The 20682-nt window shown below is 44.6% G+C and overlaps 1 protein-coding gene across 2 annotated transcripts in view; it reads left to right on the forward strand.

The window, feature by feature from the left end:
* Nucleotides 1–20682, forward strand: part of epha3 (eph receptor A3) — a 283492-nt gene that overhangs the window by 218359 nt on the left and 44451 nt on the right. Inside the window, exons 7-13 of one of the 2 annotated variants that reach the window (XM_080203597.1) lie at nt 5080–5242; nt 6244–6346; nt 11515–11582; nt 14979–15104; nt 16059–16244; nt 18008–18069; nt 18169–18378. In XM_080203597.1, the coding sequence (XP_080059723.1) occupies nt 5080–5242; nt 6244–6346; nt 11515–11582; nt 14979–15104; nt 16059–16244; nt 18008–18069; nt 18169–18378 (918 nt within the window). The remainder of the gene's footprint in view (nt 1–5079; nt 5243–6243; nt 6347–11514; nt 11583–14978; nt 15105–16058; nt 16245–18007; nt 18070–18168; nt 18379–20682) is intronic. The other variant, XM_080203598.1, reaches the window with a different exon arrangement.

Consider the following 20682-nt stretch of genomic DNA (forward strand, 5'->3'; position numbering starts at 1 on the left):
GTTCATATACACTGAGGTAGAATTTAGCATGGCCAAAATCTCGACTGTGGGAAGAAACCAGAGTTCCCGGCGGAAACCCCCGCAGACACAGGAAGAATGGGCAAACTCCACACGGACAGCCGGATTCAAACCCATGCCCCTGGCGTTGTGAGGAATCAGTGCGAACCACTGTGCCACCATGCCGCTCTCTGTGCCATTGTGCTGCCCTTAAGATGTCTCAAAAAGCTTCGCTGAAGTGCAGACACACAGCAAATAAAGCCACCATTGCGTATGGAATGATACCAATTAATCTGCCACTTTTTTTACAGGAACGTTGTCCAGAACATGGGGAGAACTCCCTGTGGTCCCTTGAATAGTACAACGCGGTCTTTCACATTCACCTGAATGGTCAAACTGGGACTTCATCTCATGTGCGAGGGCAACAGTTCTGGTTATGCAGGAATCCCTAAAGAATGCATCGGCATGTTATCCTAGATTGCAGTCTGACAGTGGAACTTGAAAGGAACTAAAGTGGTTCAATACTATGACCTGAACATATGGAACAGTCAAACTTTGCAGTGGTTCATTTTAGAAGGACCCAATGAAAAGATTTAATCTGAAATCCTTTAGGTTTTTTTTTAGGTGGTGATTATTTTGTATTCCTTGTGTTGAGGAATGTCAGTCCTAGGGAATGGATTACTGTTTTGACTATTGGGGAAGTGTATGATCCAAATAAGGCTCCCGACAAAACTAAAACAGGCAACAGTAAAACCTTCTTTACTTTTTTCACAGTTCTGATTGAATTGAGCCTTTAGTGCCATTGCTTGCATGACAGCAGTTTGGCAGTGCCCTATAATCATTCAAAAACTTACACAATTATAGATGTACAGGTTAGGCAATTGGCCATGGTAAATTGCCCCTTACTATCCCAAGATGTGCGGGTCAGGATTGGCCATGGTAAATTGCCCCCTAGTGTCCAAAAAATGTACAGGTTAGGTGGATTGACCATGGTAAATTGTCCCTCAGTGTCAGAAAATATGCAGTTTAGGTGGATTGGCCATGCTAAATTGCCCCTTGATGTCCAAACATGCATAGGTTAGGTGGATTAGCCATGGTAAATTGCCCCTTAGTGTCCCAAGATATGCAGTTTAGGTGGATTGGCCATGCCAAATTGCCCCTTAGTGTCCAAAGATGTACAGGTTAGGTGGATTGACCATGGTAAATTGTCCCTCAGTGTCAGAAAATATGCAGTTTAGGTGGATTGGCCATGCTAAATTGCCCCTTGATGTCCAAAGATTTGCAGGTTAGGTGGATTGGCTGTGGTAAATTGCCCCTTAGTGTCGAAATTTGTGTAGGCTAAGTGGATTAGCTCTAGTAAATATACAGAGTTGCAGGGATAGGGTGGAGGGAAGGGCCTAGATGGGATGATCTATCGGCAAGTCGGTGCAGACTCAGTGGGCTGAATGCCCTCTTTCTGCACGATATAGATTCAATCGTTCCATAGAAATTACTGCAAAGAATGTGACTACTTGGGTTATCATGGATGTACTGACGTTGGCTCTTTACCTGGTTGTGTCTAAAGAAAGAATGTCAGTTAAGTATAAAGGACTATTTACATATTCAAGACATCCTGAGCCACATGGAGCAAGTGAAGTACTGTTGAGTTGTAGTCACTGTTGTAATGGGTTTTATTTAAGTCACTGAGAAGTTTCTTGTTTCTTCACCTGTCAATTTCCCAATATCAGGGCCTGAATTTGCAGTCTGGTGAGTGACAGGAACCTGAGCGGGGCCGTTTCCAAGTCCTGACCCCATGCCAGGTCACTCACGCAGCACGGCTTCCAAGGAAAAAGTTAATTGGCCCGTTAGGAGAGTTCAGCAGCCAATGAGACTCCCATTCTTATCCGTGAGCCCCTCCACCTCTCTGCTACCCTCTCTTAAATCCCTCCTCATTCATGGGCTGAATTTTCCTGTACTCCTGCTGGCAGGATCAATGGCGGGGAGGTGGGAATTAGTTCCTGAGGGCAATTTTAAAAGTCAACTTGCAGCCATTACTGGGCGTGCTGTTCCCTGGATGAATACAGGAGAGGTAAGGATCAAGGTTCACATGAGTGCCCAAAACACTCGCTGCTCAAGTGCCCCTATGTTTAAACAAGAGCAAAGTGCTGCCACTGGGTGAACACTTCAGTTTGATGATTTTTTTTTGTACGAGATTTTGTATCAGTGGCCACAATCAGTAATGGCTTCCAGCTGTGCCTCCGACTAACAGCTGTGCACTAACGTGTCCCAGACCATTTGCTCTTCCTGTTACTACTTTCAAAAATTTGTTTCTGTCCTTCTCCAGCCTGTTAACATACCCTTCAGTGGATTCAACAGCAAATTAATTGGAGGCATACTGGCTTCTGGCTCACTTCCCTCCCTCCCTCCTTCCCTCCCTCACCCTTTCCTTCCCTCTCTCCCACCCTCTCCTCTTCTGTCCCTCCCTTTCTCATCCTCCCTCCCTCTCCCTACCTCCATCCCACACTCTCTCCCTCCCTTCCACTCTCCCAGCCTCCCTCCCTCCCTCTCTCTCTCCCTCTTGCCCTCCCTCCCTCTCTCCTATCCACTCTCCTCCCCTCTCTCCCTCCAAACCTCTCTCCCTCCCTCCTCCCTCCCCCTCCTCACGCTATCCCTCTCTCATTCCCTCTTTCCTGCTCTCCCTCTTGCCCTCGCTTCATCTCTCTCCCTCCCCCCCTTGATCCCTCTGTCCTTCCCTCCCTCCCTCTCTCTCCCTCCTTCTCTCCCTCCATCACTCTCTCATTCCCACTTTCCCTCCCTCCCTCCCTCCCTCCATCTCTCTCTTCCTCCCTCCTTCCTCTGTTCTTCCCTTTCCTTCTCCCTCCCTCCCTTCTTTCCTCCCTCTCTCTCTCCCTCTCTCCTCCCTCCCTCCCTCCCTCCCTCCCTCTCTCCTTCCCTCTCTCTCTCCTTCCCTAATTTCAGAGTAAGCCCACAGCTAACTCCACCCCAATCAGCGATTGAAAATGCCACACCAGTAATGATCAAAGTTGTAGTCCTCTGCACCACCTCACAGTCGATGATTGCTCTTGTAAAACATCGATAAAGTCAAAAACAAAGGAAAATTGTTACTCAGCAGATGAAAACTCATTTCTGTTCCATCATAGCATTTCATTGCAATTGAACTCATCACCAAGTTTGATATATTTCCTAAACATTGTATTGTTCAGACAGCTCTGACAATAGCAGTGCTGCCATTGACCGCACTGTCCACAAGTTCTTGAAGAGGAACATTTCATCCAGCTATCAAGACTCTGAGCACTGTTCACCAATGCCTGGTACGGAGCTGGGTAAAACTGATTCAGGCCAGGATTAGGCTCACCTGAACAATCCATAGGCTCACGTCCCTATCCCTGAGCCCTCCACCTTTCTGCCTCCCTCTTTTAAATCCCTTCTCAGAATTCATGGGCAGAATTCTCCCATCCTCCTGCTTGTAGGCTCAATGGTGGGCAGAGGAGGTAGATTTCAGTGGGAGACCCAAATATCATTATTGCGCGGGCGTGACATTAGAGCAGGATCTTCGATGCTGCCGGCCATGGCAGATCAAGAATTCTGCTGAAGGCCAAAAGCGGAACCAATTTGCATCCCCGTAATGGGACAGCGATGAAGACCTGACCAGAATCTTCCCTTCACTGCCCCACACCAATTCTCCACAATGCTAGTGGGGAAATGTCGGTCTAGAACACCTCCGGACCAAGGGAAAAGCAGCATTTGGAACTGAGGAAGGCCTGGGGCTGCCCCCAGATACCCTGAACATTGTGTTGCTACAGCAATGGGTGGGGAAGGAGCATCTGTTAGGTGGATTTCCCAGCGTCAGTGTCTTTGAGAAGGTCCACCTTCCAACTTCGGAATGTTTCTGTAGACCCACCTTCTTTCTTCAACGTGATGTTCTTCAAAGTCAGTGGTGCTGGCGTCTTTTAAAAATGGCACCTAGTTACGATGGCTAGGTGCATGCTATTGAGGTCTCCGCACCACAGGGGACAGTGCAAAACCTCCAGATACATAATTAATTATGCCGGGGACTGAAGATATCATGGATTTACTGTTGGCCTTTGCAGCAGGAAACACCGCTCATCTCTAACCCCCTACACAATGGCTGGAATACTTGACTGTTCATGCCGGCAGGATCTTCTGGTCCTGCTGACGTTGCGACGACATGGCGTACAGTCATTAAGAAATCCCGTTGGCAGTGGGAGGATTGGAAGATCCTGCCACCAACGTTCGGCATGCTATCTCCCACCATCGAGAAACGCCTTGCGCAAAGACCACACAATCCCCCCAATATCTCCATGTCGGAGTGTAATTTTTAATTGCGTTGCCATGAAGCACTTCAGAGTAACTTGAAATTCTAAAAGTTCTATATAAATACAAGTTCTCAATAGTTATGTGTCTGAAATTGATGGATGAGGACTAGGGCTGGAAGCGTGCCATCATAGCAGCATAGTCCAGTATAAAGTTCTTTCTTTCATTTGATGATTATTAAAAATGGCTCAGTGGTATTATCACTAGTACCTGTAATCCAGAAACTCAGCTAATGTTCTGGAGACCTGGGTTCGAATCCTGCCACAGCAGATGATGGAATTTGAATTTTAAAAAAAATCTGGAATTAAGAATCTACTGGGGAGGATGGTATGAAAGGTTATGGGGAAAAAGCGGGATTAGGCTATTGAGTTGGATGATCAGTCATGATCGTAATGAATGAGTCAAAGGGCCAAATGGCCTCCTCCTGCTCTATGTTTCTGTGTTTACGGATGACCATGAAATCATTGTTGATTGTCATAAAAGTCCATCTGGTTCACTAATGTGATTTAGGGAAGGAAATCTGCCATCCTTGCCTGGTCTGGCCTACATGTGAGTCCAGAGCCACAGCAAATGTGGTTGACTCTCGACTGCCCTCCAATGGCAACTAGGGATGGGCAGTAAATGCTGGCCAGCCAGCGACACCCATACCCCAAGAGTGAATTAAAAAAAGAGTCTCAAAGAGGAAGAGGCTTTTAAGGTAGAACTGAATCGTGATGAACTATGTGCCTTTTTCTCTCTGTCTTGAAGCAGGAGCAGGAGACCAGTTACACTATCATGAGGTCAAAGGGCACCAATGTCACCATCAATGGGTTGAAACCTGAGACCACCTATCTATTCCAAATCAGAGCTCGGACCGCAGCTGGATACGGGGCCAGTAGCCGCAAGTTTGAATTTGAGACCAGCCCTGACTGTAAGTGAGTTTTATTGAATTGAGAAAACACTCAGTGGGTTAATCATAGAATCCCTACAGTGGCGAAGGAGGCCATTCGGCCCATTGAGCCTGCCCTGACCATAGAATCCTACAGTGCAGAAAGAGGCCATTCAGCCCATCGAGTCTGCACCAACCACAATCCCACCCAGGCCCCATCCCCATATCCCTACATATTTACCCACTAATCCCTCTAACCTATGAATCCTGGGACACTAAGGGGCAATTTAGAATGGCTAATCAACCTAGCCCGCATATCTTTGGACTGTGGGAGGAAACAGGAGTACCCAGAGGAAACCCACGCAGACACGGGGGGAACGTGCAAACACCACACAGACAGTAACCCAAACCAGGATTCTAACCCTGGTTCCTGGAGCTGTGAAGCAGCAGTGCTAACCATTGTGCCACTGTGCCGCCCCGTGACCACAATCCCACCCAGGCCCTCTCCCCAAGCATTTATCTTAACTAGACCCTCTGATACTAAGGGGCAATTTAGTGTGGCCAATCAACCTAACCCACACATCTTTGGACTATGGGAGGAAGCCAGAGCACCTGGGGGAAACCCATGCAGACATGGGAAGAATGTACAAACTTTGCACTGACAGTGACCCAAGCCAGAAATCAAACTTGGATCCCTGACACTGTGAGGCAGCAGTGCTAAGCACTGTGCCACCATGCCACCCAGGGTGGGAGAGAGAAACCTGCTAACTGCAGACCCATCGATTAATGTCAGGTGTGGGGAAGTTGCTGGAATCTATCAGCAGAGAGGCCGGATGAGCACTTGGAAAAGTATGAGGTTAGAGGAGGATTGCATTACTGTAATTTCAGCCAACGGTTAACGCTGTTGCATTTTCTGATACGACTCGAACCCCTCATTATGGAGTGTAATTTTTTTCGCAGCTAGCCCCTCTCGCTGTGTTTGTTTTCTGCTTCTGTTCCATGGCAACACAAGTTGTTTTGAAATCTCTTTTTTTTCCTTTCAGCTTTTTCCATCGCTGGTGAGAACAGCCAAGTTGTCATGATTGCTATATCCGCAGCTGTCGCCATCGTCCTCCTCACAGTGGTGATGTACATTATAATTGGGAGGTTAGTTTGACATTATATTCTGTGTTAAAACTACCATTTTACTCTCCGTCTGTTGTTGTGATATGATGTGCATGCACCTTTAAGGACTATCTTAAACTACTGTTAATCATTACCTGCCTCGGTGGGATGTGATGCATTATTCACATGACTTGCTGTCAGTCTCTGAGCAGAATATTAGAGATTAGCTGTGATGAAGGGACACCCAGACTTGAAACACTGGCTCTATTCTCTCTCCACAGGTGCTGTCAGACCTGTGGAATTTCTCTGGCATTTTCTGTTTTTGTTTCAGATTCTAGCATCCACAGTATTTTGCCTTTTTTGTAGAAATTAGATTTACCATACTTTGTCCCTTGGTGAATAGAATCTGTCTATCATCATATCTTCACATAAATAATCCACATTATTGTTTTGCAATTCCATGCCATAGAAACAGAGAAACTAGGAACATGTGTAGCCTGCTCCACCATTCAGTATGATCATGGCTCTATCTCAATGCCATACTTCCATGCTCTCCATATAACTCTTGGCGCCTTTAGTGTCTTGAAATCTATTTCTTCCTTCAATATATTCAGTGACTTGGTCTCCACAACCTTCTGTGGTAGAGATTTTTACAGGTTCACCACCCTCTGAGTGAAGAAGCTGCTCCTCACCTCAGTCCTAAATAGCCTACCTCATATCCTGAGACTGTGACCCCTTGTTCTAGACCTCGTCTCCACTGAGCCAGAGGAAGCAAGATCCCTGCATCCAATCTGTCCAGCCCTGTCAGAATTTTATGTTTCAATGAAATTCCCTCTCATTCTTCTAAACTTTTCAGTGAATATAGGCCTAATCACCCTGTCATGTGATTGGTATGCAATGTCGAAGAAGAAGAATGTATGTAACACCTGTGGCAGGTAATTTACCATGGTTAAAATAGTTTCCATTGAAACTGAAGGTCTAAAGGGTGGCACTGTGGCATAGTGATTAGCACTGCTGCTTCGCAGGATTCGGGTTCAATTCCAGCTTCGGGTCACTGTCCATGTGGAGTTTGCACATTCTCCCGATGTCTGCGTGGGTTTTCTCTGGGTGCTCCAAAGCTGTGTGGGTTAGGTGGATTGGCCATGCCAAATTGACCTACCATCTCGTCTACCCTGGAATTGAGGTGGGCGTGGTTCCCAGAACAGAAACTCCAATAGCCTACAGCAGGATTTTACGATCTTGCATGAGGAAAGCTGTATAGTCCCGCCCTTAGTGTCCCAAAGCCTATAGATGAGGGAGATTAGCCCTGGTAACTATGTGTGATTAGAGGGATGGGGTGAGGGAGAGGGCCTAAGTAAGATGATCTTTCAAGTCGGGGTGGCACGGTAGCACAGCTCCAGGGTCCTGGGTTCGATTCCTGGCTCGGGTCACTGTCTTTGTGGAGTTTGCACATTCTCCTTGTGTCTGTGTGGGTTTCCTCCCACAGTCCAAAGATGTGCGGGTTAGGTTGATTGACAATGCTAAGAAATTGCCCCTTAGTGTCCAGGGATGCGTAGGTTGGAGGGATTAGTGGGTATAATATGTAGAGATTTGGGGGTAGGGCCTGGGTGGGATTGTGTTCGGTGCAGACTCGATGGGCCGAAGGGCCCCTTTCTGCACTGTAGGGTTCTATGATTCTATGAAGTCAGTCCAGACTCAATGGGCTGAATGGCTTCTTATGCACTGCAGTGATTCTATGATACATTGCACAATACCACCATTTGTCAGTATTTTCCACACCCTGTTGCTGCTGCAAGTGAGGACGGAGAACTTGGCGCTCAGCTAAATCTCCATTCACTGCAGCTGGACCAGAGAATCCCGCTGGTATGAACAGCCAGAGAATCCCACCCATTATTTAACCACAGGAATTGCTTGATTGAGATTGTTGCATTACATTGCATTATAATGACAAACTCAGTTTATTATTATAAATGCTAGATTAACAAGTTGCATTGCCATTGAATTCTTCTTCACTGTTAACTATCAGACTGACTGACTTTCCAATTCCTACATCATGGTTTTAACTGAATGCAGGAGTCATGCAGATGAGAGCTGAGGGGGGATTAGCAAGCGGTCTGGAACTTGGAAGACTGAGGAGAATTTCAGGGAGGGATGAATGTTTGGCAGGGAGCTGGGAAAATTCCCTACTCTTATTCAGACTCGCACCCTGAGATCTTCACTAAAGTGTCAACCCAGTTTGTGCTCTGATGAAGAGTCATCCAGACTTGAACCGCTGGGCAGGATTCTTCGGCCGTTCATGCCAACGGGATTCAGCGAGTCAGGTTCCAGCATCCACAGCATTTTGCTTTTATATTTTTGTTGACTTAAATTGTTTAAGTTCAGAGTGAAGCTAGAAACCACAACCACTGACTCGTAATCAGTGTCAAGTTAATCAAATTGCCATTGCAAGCCTTAAAATCAACTTAAAAATCAACTTAAATCCACATCAAATTAAGTCACCCCCCTACTGCCACCACTTCCCCCTCCAACCCACTGCCCTCCCCCCGACCATCAGAGATTTTGGGTCTTGGGAAAGGGGGCTTTAGGGAACCTGTGTTCCATCTGTCTTGCCCTGGTGAAACATCAATGAAGGAAAGGAAGGAAAAAGGTGAAATCCCAGACACTTCAGGGCATGAGTGGGACTCACCCAGGCGTCCAAATCTGGGATATGGTCTGGATCCCTAAACAAATGTTTATCTGTACTGTCACTTTTCCTGACCTTCCTACAAAGGAAGCTGATGGGTTACCCATGAAGGCAATGTGTTCTGAGCACCCCACACCCCCATCCATTTCAGAAGGCGTTCGACAAGGTACCTCACAAGAGGTTATTGCAGAAGGTCAGGGGACATGGAGTTGGGGGTAGGGTGTTAGTGTGGATAGAGGACTGGTTGTCAAATAGGAGGCAGAGAGTGGGGGTCAATGGGTGCTATTTGGATTGGCGGATGGTGACGAGTGGACTGCCCCAGGAGTCGGTGCTGGGGCCTCAGCTATTTACCATTTATGTAGATGATCTGGAGGAGGGAACCGAGTGTATGGTGTCGAAATTTGCTAATGACACCAAGATTGGTGGAACGGCAAATTGTGCGGAGGGTGTGGAGAGTCTACAGAAGGACCTAGATAGGCTGGGTGAATGGGCCAGGAAATGGCAAATGGAATTTAATGTTGGCAAGTGCGAGGTGGTCCACTTTGGTAGGAATAATCGTAGGAAGGATTATTACTTACGTGGCGAAAAACTGCAGCAGGCGACGGTGCAGAGGGACCTCAGGGTCCTTGTGCATGAGTCGCAAAAACCCAGCTTGCAGGTGCAGCAGGTGGTCAGGAAGGCGAATGGGATGCTGGCCTTCATCGCGAGGGGGATTGAATATAAAAGTAGGGAGGTCTTGCTGCGGCTGTATGGGGCATTGGTGAGGCTGCAGCTGGAGTACTGTGTGCAGTTTTGGGCGCTGTACTTACGCAAGGATATTTTGGCCTTGGAGGGAGTGCAGAGGAGGTTTACTAGGCTGATGCCGGAGTTGAGGGGGTTGAGCTATGAGGAGAGGCTGAATAAACTAGGCTTGTACTCACTGGAGTTTAGAAGAATGAGGGGAGATCTCATTGAGACGTATAAGATGATGAATGGGATGGATAGGATAGAGGTGGAGAGACTCTTCCCGCTCAGAAAGGATAGTAGGACTAGGGGGCACAGCCTCAAGATAAAGGGGGGGCGGTTTAGAACGGAGTTGAGGAGGAACTTCTTCACTCAAAGGGTGGTGAATCTCTGGAATTCTCTGCCTGTTGAAGTGGTGGAGGCTGCTTCGCTAAATATTTTTAAGAAGCGGGTTGATGGGTTTTTGATAAGAGAGGGGATTAAGGGTTATGGGGAGAGGGCGGGAATGTGGAACTGAGCCACGACAGATCAGCCATGATCTTATTGAATGGCGGGGCAGACTCGAAGGGCTAGATGGCCTACTCCTGCTCCTATTTCTTATGTTCTTATCCTTCCCCCACTCTGCACTCCCCTTTCCTCCCCCGACCCCGCCAAGGCATGGACTGCCTCCATTAGATTTTGTGATCTTCACCATTCCACAGTCTGAAAGACGTGCTGGTTAGGTGCATTGGCCATGCTAAATTCTCCCTCAGTGTACCCGAACAGGTACCAGAGTGTGGCAACTACGGGATTTTCATTGTAACTTCATTGCAGTGTTAATGTAAGCCGACTTGTGACACTAATAAATAAACTATGAACTTTAAACCTTAGGGATAGAATAGTAGGGGTACCCGAAATGAGCTCCTAGAGATGCAGTTAAAGTTAAAGTTTATTTATTAGTCACAAGTAAGGGTTGCATTAACACTGCAATGAAGTTACTGTGAAATTCCCCTAGTCGCCAGACGCCGGCGCCTGTTCGGATACACTGAGGTAGAATTTAGCATGACCAATGCACCTAACCAGCACGTCTTTCAGACTATGAGAGGAAACCAAAGCACCCAGAGGAAATCCATGCAGACACGGGGAGAACATACAGACTCTGCGCAGACAGTGACCCAAGCCAGAAATTGAACTCACGCCCTTGGTGCTGTGAGACAACAGTGCTAACCACTGTGCCACATCTTTCGGGAATGCAATGGAAACGTTTGAATAAAGCCAGCTTTCTCTGAGCCTGTGTGCTCTTCTGGATATCACCGGAAGACACATCCTGGCACTTACCCTGAGACATTGGCTTCATTGACTTTCAGCCAAGTATAACCTGTCAGATGTCTTAATAAGTGAGCACATGTTACTCTAAACAGAAGGATAAGAAATACTTATAAAACATTGAATAAAAGGTGCAAGGAGGAATTAGTACAGGGAAAAGGTTTAGAATTACTTCCCAACCTGGCCTGAGCTCACAAATGAAATCAAAACATGTTGTCTTATGCCAACAATCAATCACAGTTCAATCTTGTCACAGATATATGGATTCATGGTGCAATAATCACCAGAAGCAGTCAGGTAAACCACGAGGGGACCATCAAGAGCCATTGGAAAAATACCTAGAGTTGACATTTTGGAAAATGCTGAGAGCTTTATACTGTTCTATGAAAGGAACACTTGTTACTAAAACATTTGACACCTTAAATAATCTTTCAGCACAGCGAAATATTGAAACATTTTATTACTACCAGTGTTTGATTTTGTTTGATGTCTTTTGCAGATTCTGTGGATATAACAAATCAAAGCATATTTCTGACGACAAGAGAATATATTACCCAAACGGCCACAGTAAGTGTTTTGAACTGCAAAGATTTTGCAAGTGGCTACGAAAATAAAGCTCAGTGAGTCAGGCAGTGGCTCGTGTACCTCTGTGCTGTTTCTGGGATCTCACTGTGCGAAAACTGGTTGCAGCGTTGATGGTGTGTTTTGCAGCGGTGGGGGCAGCCCGCCATTGGCTGGCAGTGGGGGTCTTCCAGTCCTGCCGCTCTCAATGGGCTTTCCTGTTATCTGCACCCTTCACTGCCGGGAAACCTGCAGTGGATGGTTGCCATTGGTGGGACTGGGAGAACCCAGTGGCAAGAATGGCTGACAAATTCCTGCCTAGAAATAGATTAAATATTCATCCACTAAAATACAATATCTCCATCACTTACAGATTACATTCCGAATATATTTTTTTCGGCACTCCTGGGGAACACTGTTTTGTTTTACTTTACAGCGGTCATATAAGAGAATGAATCCCCTTGTGTACATTCAGAGAGCTCACCCATACTACTGCAGTGTGAACTTGAATGTTTTTGGGGGATTTTTCAGACAGTAGTTGCTACCTCATCTTTGAAGGATTATTTTCTTCTATCCTTTGGATTCTCATCCATTCAATTTTACTCCCACCTCAGGGTCCATCTTGAGAGGAGCGTAAAACTCCTCCCCGTGATGTATATCAACAAACCATGCTCTATTGCAACCTATGCGCGGATATGGTATATGGGACCATCAGAACCAAATAATGTCAAAAACAAAATCACATGACAATTATATATGAAGATATCTATTAGGTCTCTGTTAGTTCATTCATCCAGACAACACCAATATATTCCATAATAGCATCCAGTTGTTCCTTAAATGATTCCCCCACCCCCTTGCATCTCTACTGGCAGTAAGTTCAATCTATTGCCCACTCTTTGTGTGAAAAATGATTTCTTGATAACCAGTTCTTATCTTGAACTACTTTGAGCAGGTACCCCATTTTCCAGTATTGCAACACAGTTTAAAGAAATTTGCTTTTCGTAGGCCATTTATTATTTTATAGACTTCTTTCATATTACCTGTCTCAAACTTCCTTTCCAAAGCTAAGATATTCTCCAGTTTTACCTCATCACACTGTCCTCGAGCCTAACCGGACTAATATCCTGGCAGCAATTACAGTGCCGACATATTCCAACCATCTATCACGCCAGCAGGAATGAGCAGACGGACTTGGTGTAGGCAAAATACTGCAGATGCTAGATTCTGAAACAAGAACAGAAAATGCTGAAAAAATTCAGCAGGTCTGGCAGCATCTGTAGGGAGAGAAAGCAGAGTTAACAGGAGGAATTCTGTTCACGCCAGCAGGATTCTCTGGTCCCGCTGAAGTGAACTGAGATTTAGAATCATAGAGTCATAGAAATTTACAACATAGAAACAGGCCCTTTGGCCCAACTTGTCCATGCCATCATTTTTTTTTTTAAACCCCTAATCTAATCCCAGTTGTCCACATTTGGCCTATATTCCTCTATACCCATCTTATCCATGTAATGTCTGAATGCTTTTTAAAAGACAAAATTGTACCTGCCTCTGCTATTATCTCTGGCAGCTTGTTCCAGACACTCACCACCATTTGTGTGAAAAAATTGCCTCTCTGGACCCTTTTGTATCTCTCTCCTCTCACCTTAAATCTACGCCCTCTAGTTTTAGACTCCCCTATCTTTGGGAAAAGATATTGACTATCTAGCTGATCTGTGCCCTTCATTATTTTATAGACTTCTATAAGATCACCCCTCAGCCTCCTATGCTCCAGAGAAAAAGTCCTAGTCTATCCAGCCTCTCCTTATTTGGCTGAGTGCCAAATTTTCCATCCTCGCTTGTAGCAGTGGCAGGGCATGAATTCCGGCCAACATTTCGAAACATTAACTCTGACCATATGACCATTAGAAATAGGAACAGGAGTAGGCCATTCAGCCCTTCATGCCTGCTCCACCATTTAATAAGATTATGGCTGATCTAATACTCACTAAGGCCCACTTTCCTGTCTTATCTCTGTAACCCTTAATTCCCCGACTGATTGAAAACCCATTGATTTCAGCTTTGAAAATATTCAAGGATTCAGCCTCCACAGATTCCTGGGCTAAAGAAATCCAAAGGTTCACTCTCTTTGAAATAAGGAGCTCTTCCTCAAATCTGTGTTTCTTCTCCCTACAGATGTTGCCAGATCTGTCGAGTTTTTCTAGCCTCCTCTCTTCTTGTTTGAAGCTGGTTAGCTGCAACAGAATCTAGACCGCTTCCCAGAGGACTAACTATTGACAGCAATGAAAAACTCTTTAAACTGGAATGCAGAGAAGCTCATGCTTTCACTCAATTGTATTACTACATGTAGCTAGCACACAAGCAGAAATTCTTCTGCCTGTCGGGCTGGATTACGAAGAGGGAAACAGATCGAATCAAAGAATCCCTACAGTTCAGAAAGAGGCCTTTTGGCTCACTGAGCCTGTACCAACAATAATCCCACCCGGACCCGATCCCTGTAACCCCATGTATTTACCCAACTAATTCCCCCTGACACTGAGAGAGAATTGAACATGGCCAATCCACCTAACCTGCACATCTTTGGACTTTGATAGAGGTAGAAGAAGAAATAGAAAAGGGATGATATGCAACGAGGAAGACATTTCCATCAAGGGTTGATTGATAGAAATTGTATTTTAAATCTCTAAATTGGACCTTAAAAAGAACCAAGATCTTTATCATAACGTGCTGACTCTGTGAAAATTACTTTCTGACTAATTACTATTGACTATATAACTGTAGTAAGAAGTCTCACAACAGCAGGTTAAAGTTGAATAGGTTTATTTGGTATCATGAGCTTTCGGCATGCTGCTCCTTCATCAGGTGAGTGGCTTGATATGTATGATTTTCTTGGAGATCCTCTCCACTCACCTAATGAAGGGGCAGTGCTCCAAAAGTTTGTGATACCAAATAAACCTGTTAGACTTTAACCTGGTGTTGTGAGACTTCTGACTGTGCCCACCCCAGTCCACCGGCATCTCCACATCCATGTATGCTTATATCTTACAGAGGTGTTATACTGAGACAAGGTGCTTCTGTAGATGGAGGATGAGCGAGTCTTCCTGGTCCGCTATTATATATCTTAAATGGACTGGTTAGGGAATGGTATGAGCAGCCAAATTTCTACTTGGAGAATGGAAAAGGGAAAACCAAAATTTATAAAAACTGCAAGTCGTTTTTTTAAATTGTTTAGTAACACTGCTGAATTTGAAATGTTTGAGGCAGCAGGAATAGTTGTCAACACTTTTCATATCTGATCACGCCACAGTGATTATCTGTGGAAGCAGTCATGTTGCGAATATTGTTAAGTTGTGTTAATGTCATGGCTGTGTGTGTGATATTTCTCAATTTCTGTGTTAACAGTTAAACTTCCAGGTCTACGAACATATGTGGATCCACACACATACGAGGACCCCAGCCAAGCTGTCCATGAGTTTGCCAAGGAGCTGGATTCTTCCTCCATATCCATTGATAAAGTTGTTGGAGCAGGTACTAAATTTGGTATATTATGCAATAACCGCAGGTTATTAACAAAGGTTGTGGCAACGTTGAAGATTATATCAATGTTGGCCAGTCACTGATTGATCTGCACGTAATAGATCGGTCAGCCTATTTACATAATTCTCTGGCATTTGAGGCTTATTGCTCCTGATGCATTTTAAGCAGCAAGGCTGGAATTTTGACTGTATGAGCTAATGGATATTTACCTGCACAGTCTGTGCTATGGGATAGGCTTTAAAGTTTATTTATTAGTGTCACGAGTAGGCTTACATTAACACTGCAATTAAGTTACTGTGAAAATGCCCCAGTCGCCTGTTCAGGTATACTGAGGGAGAACTTAGCATGGCCAATGCGCCTAACCTGCACATCTTTCAGACTGTGGGAGGAAACCGGACCACTTGGAGGAAACCCCCGCAGACACGGGAAGAATATACAGACTCCGCACCGACAGTGACCCAAGCCAGGAATCAAATCCTGGTCCTTGGAGCTGTGAGGCAGCAGTGCTAACCACTGTGCCACTGTGCATGGAGTAAGGGGTCCGAAGATGGCACTAGTAATAGAGGAAAATATTTGATTTGTAAGGAAGGCCTCCCACTCAGTGACCACAGCTCAGACATTCCAGCTGCATTATGGACAGTCTATAAATCAAATTATGAGGGCCTTATGAAACATGGGTACAGATTGTGTAGTGGGATCGACTCTATTTACGCTAGCTACCCATGCTTGGCTTCAGTTACCCCCTTAGGTATCCTGCAGGAGTGCCCTAAGGTGTCCAACATTGTCCAGGAGTCGTTTCCGAACTGGATCAAAATATAATACAAACACGTTAGAGGAAGCATGACTAATTCCTGGCTTGAATAACTCTTACAAGTGATGCAAAATGGATGGAATGTTGAGCTTTATTTTGAAAGTATAACTGGAATAATTTTTTTCGTGCTGCAGGAGAATTTGGAGAAGTGTGCAGTGGACGTCTGAAACTACCCTCCAAAAAGGAGATCTCGGTGGCCATCAAAACCCTTAAAGTTGGTTATACCGAGAAACAAAGACGGGATTTCCTGAGTGAAGCAAGCATTATGGGGCAGTTTGACCACCCAAATATCATTCACCTGGAAGGAGTAGTTACAAAGAGTAAGGGACCTACTTTAATGTAACCAACACTTTATTAATTAATATTCTCCATATATCTATTGGAAAGACAAGTGAGCAAAAGAACTTTCCTATGCTTTATAAAGAAATGTTTGACTGTGGAATGGGAAAGGCAATGGTTTACTGGCATTATCACCAGACTATTAATCCTGAAATTCAGCTAAAGTTCTGAGGATCTGGGTTCAAATCCCACCATGGCAGATTGTGGATTTGAATTCAGTAAAAAATACCTGGAATTAAGAATCTACTGATGACTATGATACCATTGTCGATTATCAGGAAAACCCATTTGGTTCACTAGTGTTCTTCAGGGAAGGAAATCTGCCATCCTTACCTGGTCTGGCTGGCATGTGCCTCCAGAGCCACAGCTATGTGGTTGTCTCTCAACTGCCCATGGGCATCTAGGGATGGGCAGTAAATGCTGGTCAGCCAGTGATGTCCCATGAATGAATAGGAAAAAAAAAGACAGAACTTCTAATAAAATGATCTGTTATGAAAACTGACAGTGGAATCCCATTTAAAACAAAAGAATGTCCTAAATTGATCTCCTCTCGTTCTTTCACAAAACAAAACTGGGTTTACTTTTGCAAGTCTTATCTCATCTTAGGGATTCAACATTGCTTCATTATCCTTTGTAGGATTTGATTCGCAAGTTCACCTTTCCTTAACTGCTCCATGTCCGTCATGACACGTATAAGACTAATGTCAACAGGGGAAGACAGTGGAAAAACATCCATTTTAATTTGGCCCAAATGCTGTTTCATTGAATTGGATGTAGGTATTAACCAAGCTGGTCATTAAATACTTGAGTAAAGTGAATTCATACACCTGGAAAAAAAATACCAAGTGCAGAATTCTGCAGCCTCACTCGAGGGAGACTGGAAATTCCCGCCTGAGGTAAATGAACATTTCTGTTGTCCACCCCTCACCCACTCTGATTTTGTAGCGGGCGGGGGCAGTAGAATTCTGGTGCAAGGGTCAACATGGGAGACATTACACCTGCCAATTTCAAACTATATATTTGAAGATTCAGATTGTTTCCTAATATTAATATTTGGGGAAAATTTTCCTGTTCTGCCCACCACGAGAATCGTAGCGGGCAAGGGGTGGACCATGAGAAGTTCCATTGATTTCGGGCAGATTTTCCAGTTTTAGGGCAAGCAGGACCAGAAAATGTGGCGCTACATAATCTGTGTTAGGTGCATATTCTCATCCCAGTGCAGTTTTCCTACAATTCGATAATCCAGTGCATTAGGAAAACCTTCTCTCAGAGTCAGTCCTTGGAAGAGTTTGAATCAGTGTGGTTAATTTGACTTACCATCCTTCCCTGAGACCAACATACCCCACCCCCAACACCCCATTGCCAAACGTAAACAAAATCACATCTTGAGTTTTGAAGGATTGATGGACTGATCTATGCTCACCCCTCAGTGTTAGCATTTCCTTCCTTGTGTGAGGGAACAACAGACAATAAGGAATGAGTGGAGATAAGCAGAGAGAACCAGAGCCCGGAGAGGTCTCGCTGTCACCTTCAAAGATATCAGACCTGCAATCCTCCATTTTGAAAAAAAGAGACATTTTAGGTGAAAATGACGTAACACCCTTGGTGATTATTCATTATTATTGTTAAAGCCACAATAACAGTCATGATACCATTAACACAGAGCTAAAATAGGATAAAATGTTTAATTCCAACATATATATCATGTTGCATTTTGCTTTTATTTGTGACTTCTTTCTTTTAGGTAAGCCTGTCATGATTGTAACAGAATACATGGAGAATGGTTCCTTGGACAGTTTTCTTAGGGTAAGCAGACTATTGACTCATTCAAGTGCAGCAGTTCAAACAGGCATCCTCCATATAACCTTCCGACTTTACTTAGAAACTTCATCCGTTCTCTTTCAGAAACATGATGCCCAGTTCACAGTCATCCAGCTTGTTGGCATGCTTCGGGGGATAGCTTCTGGTATGAAGTACCTATCTGACATGGGCTACGTGCATCGGGACCTGGCTGCTCGCAATATCCTTGTCAACAGCAACTTGGTGTGTAAAGTGTCCGACTTTGGACTCTCCAGGGTCCTTGAAGACGACCCTGAAGCTGCGTACACAACACGGGTAAGAAACCATCCTCCTTCTCAGCCCATGCCGTTAATCCTGTCTCTTGTTATATGTAAGTGTAACATTTCATATCTGGATAAATAATCAAAGCATGTCGTGGGTAGAAGCTGATGGTTCACTCAAGCGATGTGGCTCTACAAGATGATGTTTTTGAACTGTGCCTCTGTGCTGTATGTGCCAACTGCAAAAGCACAGCTGATACTTCAGATTAAGTACAAAATAAGCTTATATTCTTTGTGCAATTCCTCTCTCAACTCTAAGCCCAACCTTTCTCTCTCTCTGCATACTGTAATCTCCCCTGTCATCTTCAACTTTATTGATATCATTCTGGCGTGTGCTCCCCAGAGCTTCCTTCAGTTGATCCTTCCAAGTAACAAGTGTGCAACAGTCTCTTCCTTCTTTCTGCCATCACTCTGTTTCTCTTCAGGTACCATGCCCTAAGAGGGCATTGGCACCCAGAGACTTCTATGTGTCAGTTCATGGTTATGCATTGAGTTTGCCATTGCCTTCTGCGGGCTGACCAGAAGATTCTTACCACCTGTGGAAGGATTTATAGGACAAAAGTCAACCTATTTGGCCACTTTATAACCTCATTTTCCACGGCCATCAAATCCCAGAGTGGGACTCGAACCTGGGGCTTCTTACTCAAAGGTAGGGAGGGATATTACCACTGTGTCACAACATACCTATCCTTATTGCTGTTCAAATGAAGAGTCATCTCATCACCTTTGACTCATATTCTTTCTCAGAGAGAAAGGGACTTGCATGTTCATTAAATGACAACAGGTTGTCAGAAAGTAATTTAAAATCCATTGAAGCACTTTTGATGAGCAATTATGGAGGAAATGCAATCGTTTATCTGTGCACAGCACAAATAGAATTAAATTAATGATCAGATTGTCGGCTTTCAATGTTAGTTGAGGGATAAATGTTAGGAAGGAGAGCAAGAGGAACTCTCTTGCTCTTCCTCGATAGTGCCACAGGATATTTCACTTCTACCTCAGACGGTAGGCGATGCATTTGTTTTACACCTCCCTTGAAAGACTGCTCTCTGTCAGAGCAGCATCCCTTAACCAAACTACAACCAGCCTAGAAGATTGGCAATTTAACATTGTGGAACTCCTGAGATCCTCAGTCATAAAATTCTTACAGTGCAGAAGGAGGCCATTCAGCCCATCGAGCCTGCATCGACAACACCCTCACCCAGGCCCCATAACCCCACATATTTACCCTCTAATCTCTTTACTAGAGACTTTACTAGTCTCCCTGACACAAAGGGGCAATGTAGCAGGGTCGATTAACCTAACCCACACATCTTTGGGGTGTGAAAGGAAACCCATGCAGAAACGGGGAGACCGTGCAAACTCTACATAGACAGTGACCCAAGCTGGGAATCGAACCCGGGTCCCAGCACTGTGAGGCAGAAGCGTTAATCGCCATGCCACCATGCTGCCCATTCTGTGACTGCGGGATAGCATGGATCACAAATTTCAAATCATTTAAGTCCTCATGAACATTTTCAATCTGCAAAGACATAAACCCATTCCTACTTTCCTTTCATCAGAATATAACAACACCACATAGTGCATAACCTCAAGCCCAGACATGGTTAACCTGTGTCATAATAGTGTACCACCAATTAGCTTCTTGTGTTATCTATGGGATACATGAAGAGTGACCTGAGAAAATCGCTTGAACTTCATTAACCCCATTGGCTTACATAGCCTTCTGACAATTATCTAGATAAGAGAAGTAAAATATCTTCTTCATCAGGTTTCAGGTTAATGAGCATTCCTTTGCTTTGCCACTCATGTGCACAATCCCCATGACCCCATGCTTGGACACTATCATTGAAACAATTAATTTTAATCTGTAATATTAACATTAATGGTACTGATTCAGCAATACTCAGCAAACGTACAAGAAGTTTACAATTCTCCACTAATTCTCAGCAAACTTAACCTTCAGGAGTTAGGAGTGTTTCTGGATGTTGGGATGATTTCCAGAACCCAACCCCAATGGTGTCTGTGATTTTCCCAGAGGTAGCTAAGAAATTACCTCTCCCTTCAATTCAAGACTGTGGGTGGATTCTCAAGGCCAGGGAACCAGTGGAGCTTCTGAAGATATGAATGGCTGTCAGCCTCAACTGGAGAGGGTGGAAGTGCTTTCTGGAAATTTAAATGAGGGATTTGATTGATTGATTTCTTATTGTTACATGTATTCTTATACAGTGAAAAGTATTGTTTCTCTAAGCGATACAGACAACACATATCTTTCATAGAGAAGGAAAGGAGAGGGTGC

Source organism: Carcharhinus amblyrhynchos, chromosome 15 (genome assembly GCF_965287045.1).
Source record: "Carcharhinus amblyrhynchos chromosome 15, sCarAmb.v2.hapA, whole genome shotgun sequence".
NCBI classification, from domain to species: Eukaryota; Metazoa; Chordata; class Chondrichthyes; order Carcharhiniformes; family Carcharhinidae; genus Carcharhinus; species Carcharhinus amblyrhynchos.